Here is a 12,070-nt window from a genome sequence, read left to right on the forward strand (position 1 = left end):
GAGTATCTTCCTCAAGCGTCAACCCCGCGTCCCTGCTGGGTCCCTAGCTTGGCACACAGATACTCCTCAAGCTTCACCCCACTGGCCTGCTCGGTCCCTGGCTTGAGACACAAGGTTGCTCTGCAAGCGTCACCTCCGCTGGCTTGGTCCCTGGCTTGACACCTGCTGAAGTTTCCCAATTCTTCATCGTCCCCAGTTGGTGAAAATACTGCTTTGGTACTTGCTTCAGCTACTCATGGTGGTCCCTAGTAACAAGGTTGATGGTCCCTTAGTGACGACAGCTTCCCCTCTACCTCCGACCATGACAGGTTCTCCGGCTGGCAGAACTGGCAGTTCTGGTTGGACTACAAGCTGCAGTTCCAATCCAACGCTGCTCTCTTGCTTCTGGATAGGCCCTCAGACAGCCCAGCAGCCAGATGTGCCCGGAATAGGCCTCAGGCTCTGGCCTAGCAGCCTGGGGTAGCACCACACACATCCACCCAGACAGCCGTTCAGGTGGTACCGAACTCGGATCACCTGACCTCACCCAAATAAATAGGCTCTCCCAGCAGGCAAAGAGACCCAAGAAGATCCCTGCCCATTGGCTGAGACACCCCATCTATTCCGAATCTGTCCTTGCAATGCCCTAGTCTTATCCAATGCCACCAGATACCCGGCCACCCAGTGACAGAAGAGAATTCCACAGTTAGGGTGGAATCAATTGATCTCCTATCAATTGGCCAAGGCAACTATATCTGGCAGGTACATTTACTAGCAACTCTGCAACCCCATAAGGGTGCTACATCTGTGTCGTTCAGCTCCTACTTGGCTAAGAAATGTGAGCTGGATGCTCAAATGCTGATTCTGGGTCACTGGCTGCTGTTAAGACTTAACTGTATAGCTAACTGTATAACAAATATATGTTTTATTACATAGAAATTATAAAGGCACACAAACACAAGTTAAAATAAAGGTATGCCTACTAAAACCTAAGAGCTGTGTGAAGTTGGCACCCCATGTTTGTAAAACCTGAATAAAAATATACCATTCGTTTGTGCCGCGTTTGTGCTGATTTGTGCCGCAAAAATTAGCGTTTGTGCCGGTTCGGTTTCTGAGATATTAAACATTCAATTTAATGCAAGCCCCGCCCACTTTGCACCCCACGTTGCTGAATTTGAAAAACAAACGCGCCATTTGTTTGTGCCGCGTTTGTGCTGGTTTGTGCTGCAAAAATAAACGTTTGTGCCGCTTTGGTTGCAGAGATATTGTGCGTTATATGTTGTGAAACCCCGCCCATTTTGCACCCCATGTTACCGAATTTGAAAAACAAACGCGCCATTCGTTTGTGCCGCGTTTGTGCTGGTTTGTGCTGCAAAAATAAACGTTTGTGCCGCTTTGGTTGCAGAGATATTGTGCCTTATATGTTGTGAAACCCCGCCCATTTTGCACCCCATGTTACCGAATTTGAAAAACAAACGCGCCATTCGTTTGTGCCGCGTTTGTGCTGGTTTGTGCTGCAAAAATAAACGTTTGTGCCGCTTTGGTTGCAGAGATATTGTGCGTTATATGTTGTGAAACCCCGCCCATTTTGCACCCCATGTTACCGAATTTGAAAAACAAACGCGCCATTTGTTTGTGCCGCGTTTGTGCTGGTTTGTGCTGCAAAAATAAACGTTTGTGCCGCTTTGGTTGCAGAGATATTGTGCGTTATATGTTGTGAAACCCCGCCCATTTTGCACCCCATGTTACCGAATTTGAAAAACAAACGCGCCATTCGTTTGTGCCGTGTTTGTGCTGGTTTGTGCTGCAAAAATAAACGTTTGTGCCGCTTTGGTTGCAGAGATATTGTGCGTTATATGTTGTGAAACCCCGCCCATTTTGCACCCCATGTTACCGAATTTGAAAAACAAACGCGCCATTCGTTTGTGCCGCGTTTGTGCTGGTTTGTGCTGCAAAAATAAACGTTTGTGCCGCTTTGGTTGCAGAGATATTGTGCGTTATATGTTGTGAAACCCCGCCCATTTTGCACCCCATGTTACCGAATTTGAAAAACAAACGCGCCATTCGTTTGTGCCGCGTTTGTGCTGGTTTGTGCTGCAAAAATAAACGTTTGTGCCGCTTTGGTTGCAGAGATATTGTGCGTTATATGTTGTGAAACCCCGCCCATTTTGCACCCCATGTTACCGAATTTGAAAAACAAACGCGCCATTCGTTTGTGCCGCGTTTGTGCTGGTTTGTGCTGCAAAAATAAACGTTTTTGCCGCTTTGGTTGCAGAGATATTGTGCGTTATATGTTGTGAAACCCCGCCCATTCTGCACCCCATGTTACCGAATTTGAAAAACAAACGCGCCATTTGTTTGTGCCGCGTTTGTGCTGGTTTGTGCTGCAAAAATAAACGTTTGTGCCGCTTTGGTTGCAGAGATATTGTGCGTTATATGTTGTGAAACCCCGCCCATTTTGCGCCCCATGTTATCAAATTTGAAAAACAAACGCGCCATTTGTTTGTGCCACGTTTGTGCTGGTTTGTGCTGCAAAAATAAACGTTTGTGCCGCTTTGGTTGCGGAGATATTGTGTGTTATATGTTGTGAAACCCCGCCCACTTTGTACCCCACGTTACCGAATTTGAAAAAAAAAGCGCCATTCGTTTGTGCCGCGTTTGTGCTGGTTTGTGCTGCAAAAATAAACGTTTGTGCTGCTTTGGTTGCGGAGATATTGTGCGTTATATTTTGTGAAACCCCGCCCACTTTACACCCCACATTGCTGAATCTTAAAAACAAACGCGCCATTTGCTTCTGCCAGGTTTTTGCTGGTATAGTTGCAGAGATATTGAGCAGTATATATTGTCAAACCACAACAACTTAGCACCTCGTTATTAAATCATACATACAACTAGATTTATTTGTTAATGGTTTGTGCAGATTTGGTGGATATTATACATGTTTTACTTCATATGCATAGTTTTGCCACCCCCACAGGGATCCCCCCCTTTCCGATTCTCTAGTGCTGAATGGAAGAACAGACAGGGAGGGGGCGGGCACAGATGGCTCTGGCTCTAGTGAGCCAGAGCAGTTGTCAATCAGGCGGCAGGGTGGATCTCGACAGTATTGTCAGGATCTGTACCGGCTGCAGCATTGATCTGCACTGGCAGGATATAGTGGGCAATGGCCCGCCACATGCACATGAGTTTTTTTGTCACAGGAGAACATACTAAATGTCACCTTGTGAACAAAAAGAGAACTAAGGCCAAAAAAAGTTGGGACATAGTTCTCTTTTAACATAAGTTTAAACCAGACGTTAACCAAGAAAAACATTACTCCAGCAGGAGAGAGAGGTTCGGAGTGGCCATCTACAACTTTCAAGCAAAAAAAATGAAGAACTAAGCTTGCAGGTGGGAGATACAGTGCAGATATTTGATTTGTTCCTCCAAGTGAATCCTCTGTACCACCCTTCATATGTCTCAAAGTAGGGGATATTTCCAGCTGCACATACTCATCAGAAAGAAGTGCAGATGACGGAGGGGCGGAATTACTACATGGCGCCAAGCAGCAGCGGGATGCTGTGAGCTCCTAGGCATTCCCCCCGAGCGAATAAGCTAAGTGAGCCTGAATTTCCGTGTTAAAGCTGATTTGTGCCCCCACCATGGTAGCTGCTTATCGGTCTGTTACGTGCTGCTATCCACCTGCTACCTACCCAGTTTCCGGATCTCAGCTGGTCAGTCGTCTGTCTCCCCACTGTCCCTGGTTGATCGACCCGCAGTGAGCCATCTACTGGGCGGCAGTGGAGTAGCATGGGTTGTCAGCACCCGGGTCAAGGCAAGTAATTTGCACCCCCTAACCTGCGGACTTTTAGCACTCCCCGAGTCCCTTCAAATACAATAGCAGTGACCTACCTGATTCCTATACTGACCACTACACTAACCTACTTGATTAATTCCTTTACTGACCATTACACACTACACTGACCACTATACTATACTGTCCACTACACTGAGAACTACACTGACCACTATACTATACTGACCACTGTACTATACTGACCACTACACTACACTGACCACTATACTGTCCACTGCACTACACTGTCCACTACACTGACCACTATACTATACTGTCCTACATTACACTGACCACTACACTGTCCACTATACTGACTACTATACTGTCCACTACACTGACCACTATACTGTCCGCTACACTATACTGACCACTACACTGATCACTACACTATACTGTCCACTACACTGTTCACTAGGGATGAGCTTCGTGTTCGAGTCGAACATACATTCAACTCGAACATCGGCTGTTCGTCCGTTCGGCGAATACCGAATGTTATGGGCTGTTCGTGCCAAATTCGTGTGGCGCTCATGGCCCACAATGCTCTGCGCCACCGCAGTGCATTGCTGGCTCATGATTGGCCAAGCATGCACTGTGACCCCGCATGCTTGGCCAATCACAGCGCCGACAGCAAGGAGAGCCATGATTGGCCACAGGCAGGATGCCTGTGGCCAATCATAGCTCAGGCTGTGTAGTACACGCCCCACACTATATAAGGCCGCCAGCGCAGCGGCCTTGTGTAGTGTATTGGCGTCTGTAGGAGTTAGTGGGTGTTCTGTGTACCTTCAACACAGTATACACCGTTTATTATCGGACGATTTTTCGTTCTTGCTCTTCTGTAGTAGTTGTTGTCTGCGTGCCCTGACCGCAGTATACACCATTATATCCACCTATATAGCTAGCTATATTTCTCTTTTTTTAATAGAGCTTGCAGTCAGTTGTAGGAGATTGTGCGTGCTGTCTGCGTGCCCTGACCGCAGTATACACGGTTATATCCACCTATATAGCTAGCTATCTTGCTCTTTTTAAATAAAACTTGCAGTCAGTTATAGGAGATTGTGCGTGCTGTCTGCGTGCTCTGAACGCAGTATACACCGTTATATCCACCTACATAGCTCTTCTCTAATTGAGCCATCTGTAGGAGTTAGTGGATGTTGTGTGCCTCCAGCACAATATACACTACCCGAATGCTGGTTTTCCCATCTCTCTTCAGGCCATTACCATGTCTGGAAGGCCAACAAGGAGAGGCAGACAGACACGAGCCGATAAAAGAGGGCAAGCAGGCTCTGTGTCTAGAGACAACAGTGCTGGTCGTGGACGCGGTGCATCGTCATCATCAGCACATGGCCATGAGACACGCTTGTCCTTCTTTTCGGCAGCTGGACATGTTAAGCCGCAACATGCCGAAGACTTGGTAGAGTGGATGACCAAGCCCTCTTCATCCTCCTCATCCTCTCTCACCCAGGCTCAGGGTACTAGCAAAGAAGCTGCCAACCCATCGTCTTCCCGCCTCTCAATGTCATCATCAGTGACTCCTTCCCTTGACCCACCACGTCCTCCTGAGGAGTCCCCTGAACTGTTTGAGCACAGTGTTGGGTCCATGCTCCAGGAGGATGCCCAGTGTTTTGTAGGCTCTGATGATGATACTCAGCTAGAGGAAGGCAGTAGCGTGAGCGCAGAGAGAGGGGATGCTCAAGAAGGACAGCAATCTGGCAGTCATGTTCCACAAGCTGCAGCATACTGCCAGGTTTGCTCCAGCGATGAAGAGGGAGGGGATGATGAGGGCACTGACTCCACGTGGGTGCCTCATAGGAGGGAGGAGGACTAGGCACATGTCCAACGAGGCAGGATGCCCTCCGGGGGCCAGCTTAGGGGCAGCACACTGACTGAATCACACCGCAGAGCTCTGCCTGTGCAGGGCGCTGCCTCTGCGCGTTATTCTAAAAGTTCTTTGGTGTGGGCCTTTTTTGAGACGAGTGCATCAGATCGCACCGCTGCTATTTGCAACATATGTCTCAAGCGTATCTCGCGTGGCCAAAACATTAGCCGCTTGGGCACCATATGCTTGACCAGACATATGTTGACCTGCCATGCAGCTCCTTGGCAAGCGTACCTCAAAGACCCACACCAAAGAACAAAGCGGACCTCTCCTTGCTCCTCATCAGCTGGCATCTCCAACCCCACTAGACCTTCAGTCCTCTCTGAAACCTGCTCTGAGAGAAATGAAGGTGTAGAATTAGGTGTGTCACAGCCAAGTGCTTCCGGGCACTCTGCTAGCAGTACACCCACGTCCGATTATAGCAGGCAAATGTCCCTGCCCCAGCTGCTGCACCGTCGAAAGAAGTTCACTCCCAGCCATCCACATGCCCAGCGGTTGAATGCTAGCTTGGCCAAATTGCTAGCACTTCAACTGCTGCCTTTTCAGTTGGTAGACTCTGCCCCCTTCCGTGAGTTTGTACAATGTGCGGTCCCTCAGTGGCAGGTCCCCAAACGACACTTTTTCTCACGGAAGGCGATTCCGGCTCTCTACCGGCATGTGGAAGGCAATGTCCTTGCCTCGCTAGACAGGGCGGTCAGCGGTAAGGTGCATATTACCGCTGACTCATGGTCCAGCAGGCATGGACAGGGACGTTACCTGTCTTTCACGGCCCATTGGGTCACTCTTCTGGCAGCTGGGAAGGATGCAGGACAAGGTGCAGTAGTGTTGGAGGTTGTTCCGCCACCACGCCTCCAAAATGCTACTACTGGTTGTGACACACCTCTCTCCTCCACCCCCTCCTCTTCTTCTTCCTCCATGGCCTCTTCCAGTGCTCGGTCCTCAGAACCAGCGGTGCTCCGTAGGCATTCCAGGGGCTACGCAAGTACGCAGGCAATACGATGCCATGCCGTGCTTGCGCTGGTTTGTTTGGGGGACAGGAGCCACACTGGGGCAGATGTTTTGTCAGCTCTGCAGGGGCAGGCCGAGAGGTGGTTGACGCCACGCCAGCTTAAGCCAGGAATGGTGGATTTCGACAATGGCACCAACCTCCTCTCCGCCCTCCGACAAGGACAACTGACCCATGTGCCCTGTGTGGCTCACGTCCTTAACCTGGTGGTGCAGCGGTTCATGGGCAGGTACCCGGGCTTACAGGATGTCCTGAAGCAGGCCAGGAAAGTCTGTGTGCATTTCCGCCGATCATTTAATGCCTGTGCTCGGCTGGCTGAGCTCCAAAAGGAGTTGAACCTGCCCAAGAACTGACTTACATGTGACATGCCCACCAGGTGGAACTCAACGTTGGCCATGCTGCAGTGGCTGCACACGCAGCAGAGGGCCATCAATGAGTACCTGTGCGACTATGGCACCAGGACAGGGTCAGGGTAGCTCGGTTTTTTCTCACCACGCCAGTGGGGCATAAGGGATGCATGCACTGTCCTGTCACCGTTTTAGGAGGCCACAAGGATGGTGAGCAGTGACAGTGCATGCATCAGTGACACTGTACCTCTTGTCCACCTCTTGGAGCATACGCTGCATGGAATAATGGACAGGGCACTTGAGGCAGAACAGAGGCAGGAAGAGGAGGGCTTCCTTGCCTCTCAAGGCCCCCTTTATCAGGACAGTGTTCCTGCTGTGCCACCCATCACACAGGAAGAGGATGAGGAGGAGGAGGAGGAGGATGATTGTGTCAGCATGGAGGTGGATGCTGGCACTCAGCATCAGCAGCAGCAGCAGTCTTGTAGGGATGATTTACAGTCCCAAGAAACCCGTGGACTTGTACGTGGCTGGGAGGAGGTAGCTGCAGATCATGTTGTCATTAGTGACCCAGAGGACTCCGGACCGAATGCCTCAGCTACCCTATGCTGCATGGCCTCCCTGATCTTGCAAAGCCTGCGGAAGGATCCTTGTATTCTTCGGATCAAGGAGAGGGACCATTACTGGCTGGCCACTCTCCTTGATCCACGGTACAAGGGTAAGGTTGCCGACCTTATCTTGCCGTCGCAGAGGGAGCAGAGGATGAGACATCTCCGGGAGGCCTTGCAGAAAGGTCTGTGCAACGCGTTCCCAGAGACTGGGAGGTTACAAACTCCTGGTCCTGGACAACGTGTTGCTGAGGCATCGGTCAGAAGGAGCGGTGGAGAAGGTGGCCGTCTGACCGATGCGTTCAGACAATTTTTTAGTCCGCAGCCCCAAGGTATGATCGGTTCCAGCAACCATCGCCAGCGTCTGATTTACATGGTGCAGGAATACCTAGGGGCAAGGTCAGACTTGGACACCTTTCCCACCGAAAATCCTCTGGCTTACTGGGTCTTGAAGATGGATCACTGGCCAGAGCTTGCACAGTATGCAATTGAGCTACTAGCCTGTCCTGCATCCAGCGTTCTTTCGGAACGCACCTTCAGTGCTGCTGGTGGCTTTTTTACCGATCACAGGGTGCGCCTGTCCACCGACTCAGTTGATCGACTGACCTTCATCAAGATGAATCAGTCTTGGATCACCCACAGCTACCAAGCACCTGAAGCTGATGTAACCGAATAATTTTTTTTGAAATATCACATCCCTTCAAGACTACCTATGCTGATGCTGAGTGACTGTCCTGTTATGTTGATTGTCTATCCTCTTCCTCCTCCGCTGATATGTTGGAAGAACATTTTTGGTTCTGGGTGATGTCACCAGCCCAATTTTACAGCCCCTGTTTAACAGGGGCGTTTAATTACAATTTTTGATGCAATGCTTTGCAGCAGGGCTCATTCCTGCACCACAACTAGAGTACATGGGAGAGGTTGCAGTGTCGTGGCACCAGCACCAGTGCCTAAGGCCCAATTTTTCAGCCCCTGTTTAACAGGGGCATGTAATTACAATTCTTGATATAATAGTTCACAGGAGGGCCCCGTTCCTGTGCCCACCCAGAGTAACGGTGAGGACTTATAGTGTTGTGGCACCAGCACCACAACCACCAAAGGTCAATTTTTCTACCACTGTTCAACAATGGCATGTAATTACAATTCTTGATATAATCGTTCACAGCAGGGCGCTCCAGCGCCCACCAAGAGTCACTTTGAGGGCTTACAATGTTGTGACAACACCAACACCTTGTTCCGCCATTTCTGCAGAGCATATAGGGCAGGCCCCTACTTTCAAACATCCAACTTACAAACATCTCCTACTTGCAAACGGAAGGAGACAACAGCAAGTGAGATGAAAAAAGATGGACGACAAAACAAATTATACAGGGGTGATAACCCTTCCCTATGTTTTCCAAAAAGCTTAAAAATAGATTTTTTGACTGGAGCTACACTTTAAAAATGTACCAGTTGAAAATTACAAACAGATTCTACTTAACACAACAAACCTACACAATCCCTGTCTTGTTTGCATCGCCTGTATACTGCTGTTCTGAGTATATAGGGCCTGGTGTCCCCACATCTTTCCTTTTTGTAATATGGGTACAGGGTTCCCCTTAATATCCGTACAAGATCCAAAGGGGCTGGTAATGGGCGGGGGGGGGCTACCCATGCCATTTTTCTCAATGATTTTCATCCATATTGCCGGAACCAGATATAACATTAAAACCGCAAGCAGTTTTAAATGATGTTATTTCCGTTTAATGTCATTTTGTGCAGGGACTGTTCTAAACACGGGAAACACGTGGCACTTCACAGGCATACTACAGACACCCCCCAGGCACGATATTTAAAGGAATATTTCACTTTTTTTCACTTTAATCGTCATTAAAATCAGTGCTCCCGCCAAAACGCCCATTTTTAAAAACATTTTAGGCATTGACCCATGTCCCCTGGGGCAGGAGTCAGGTCCCCAAACCCTTTTTAGGACAGTATCTTGCATATTAGCCATTAAAATTAGCACTTTTTATTTCAAACGTTTGAGTCCCATAGACTTCAATGGGGTTCTAACGTTCGTACGAATTTGCGGTCCGTTCGAAAGTTCTGATGCGAACCGAACTGGGGGGTGTTCGGCTCATCCCTAGTTTAAAGCATTTCTGTATGTTACTACAATGATTTTACATTCTGGCTACCCCTGAACAAAGGATGTATACAGTACATAGGGACATCAGTTATTAACACAACTAGTGTTGCCACCTGACCACTATATTAGGTTGATGTGCTAGTATTGCAAAAAAAATTGTTTGTATACACACAGCAAACACACGATCACCTATTCCAAATGTATTATTTTCACTGCAATTGAATACATTGCATAATTATTAATAATAAGTAAAATTAAAGATGTTAAAAATAAATTTACCCTGGATTCCCTGAGCTAGAATGAAACCATCAAGCAAAAAGTTGTTCGAGCTCCAATGTTGCCTTTTCCAGGGTACAGTATGAAGTGCAGTGCTCGGCACAGTGGGAGGAGCTTTACATTAAGGAAACCCAAGCTGAGTATAGGTTCTGTAAGTTCTGTCTGTAAGATGTAGTAACAAGGTGTAAAGTCAGTGTGGTTTCACAACATATAACACACAATATCTCCGCAACCAAAGCGGCACAAACGTTTATTTTTGCAGTACAAACCAGCACAAACGCGGCACAAACGAATGGCACTTTTGTTTTTCAAATTCGGTAACGTGGGGTGCAAAGTGGGCGGGGTTTCACAACATATAACACACAATATCTCCGCAACCAAAGCGGCACAAACGTTTATTTTTGCAGCACAAACCAGCACAAACGCGGCACAAACGAATGGCGCGTTTGTTTTTCAAATTCGGTAACATGGGGTGCAAAATGGGCGGGGTTTCACAACATATAACGCACAATATCTCTGCAACCAAAGCGGCACAAACGTTTATTTTTGCAGCACAAACCAGCACAAACACGGCACAAACGAATGGCGCATTTGTTTTTCAAATTCGGTAACGTGGGGTGCAAAATGGGCGGGGTTTCACAACATATAACGCACAATATCTCTGCAACCAAAGCGGCACAAACGTTTATTTTTGCAGCACAAACCAGCACAAACGCGGCACAAACGAATGGCGCGTTTGTTTTTCAAATTCGGTAACATGGGGTGCAAAATGGGCGGGGTTTCACAACATATAACGCACAATATCTCTGCAACCAAAGCGGCACAAACGTTTATTTTTGCAGCACAAACCAGCACAAACGCGGCACAAACGAATGGCGCGTTTGTTTTTCAAATTCGGTAACATGGGGTGCAAAATGGGCGGGGTTTCACAACATATAAGGCACAATATCTCTGCAACCAAAGCGGCACAAACGTTTATTTTTGCAGCACAAACCAGCACAAACGCGGCACAAACGAATGGCGCGTTTGTTTTTCAAATTCGGTAACATGGGGTGCAAAATGGGCGGGGTTTCACAACATATAACGCACAATATCTCTGCAACCAAAGCGGCACAAACGTTTATTTTTGCAGCACAAACCAGCACAAACACGGCACAAACGAATGGCGCGTTTGTTTTTCAAATTCAGCAACGTGGGGTGCAAAGTGGGCGGGGCTTGCATTAAATTGAATGTTTAATATCTCAGAAACCGAACCGGCACAAACGCTAATTTTTGCGGCACAAATCAGCACAAACGCGGCACAAACGAATGGTATATTTTTATTCAGGTTTTACAAACATGGGGTGCCAACTTCACACAGCTAAACCTAAGATACTCCCAAAATGATCTTCAAAACATATATATATAAATACATCCTACAATATAATGAATTAACCAAAAAAAAAAAAAAGATATCAAATATACAAATAAGGATGTAATATTCATATAATAGCCATAAATGTTCAGAAACCAAAAATTGTTCAAAAATGAAATGTCATGTGTAATAAGGAGTTGACTACTGTGTAAATTTATATGACAAGTGTTAATATCTTTATATATTTTCTTGCCCAGGACCTGTCTGCACTGGATGTGCCAGCTGAATTAGCTGCTCTTTTGAATTCGGCACAGGGTAAGCATTGCAGGGGAAGAAACATATGGTGCTGTTGTATCCAACTATTATATCCTACTTGGGTTTTTGTTGGGTATTTAGTCATCCTAAAGGCTAGGTTCACCTTTTGGAGGGCGGGAGAGGAGGCATTTGTCACACCCTAAATTCAGGTGTAACATGTAACATGGTGCAAATGCTGAACTTTGCCCTTAACTGTTAATGAGCTTGCTTTCAACACTTTAAATTCCTTCACGGGTGCTTCTAACCTTATTCTTATTGTTTCTGGCTCTTTTCTAAGCTGCATTGAGCCACTTTTGCATTGTATTGTTTTGCATTACATGAAGAAAAGCACTTCTGCTGTAGGTATTGA

General features: G+C 47.5%; 1 protein-coding gene across 3 annotated transcripts in view; it reads left to right on the plus strand.

The window, feature by feature from the left end:
• Positions 1 to 12,070, plus strand: part of MYO15B (myosin XVB) — a 337,586-nt gene that overhangs the window by 107,919 nt on the left and 217,597 nt on the right. For all 3 annotated transcript variants that reach the window (XM_077459669.1, XM_077459670.1, XM_077459671.1), the window contains one exon: positions 11,664 to 11,721. In XM_077459669.1, coding sequence (XP_077315795.1) covers positions 11,664 to 11,721 — 58 coding nt within the window. The remainder of the gene's footprint in view (positions 1 to 11,663; positions 11,722 to 12,070) is intronic.

The sequence above is a fragment of the Lithobates pipiens genome, unplaced genomic scaffold (assembly GCF_037356315.1).
Source record: "Lithobates pipiens isolate NorthernLeopardFrog02 unplaced genomic scaffold, aLitPip1_a1.2 Scaffold_28, whole genome shotgun sequence".
Classification (NCBI taxonomy): domain Eukaryota; kingdom Metazoa; phylum Chordata; class Amphibia; order Anura; family Ranidae; genus Lithobates; species Lithobates pipiens.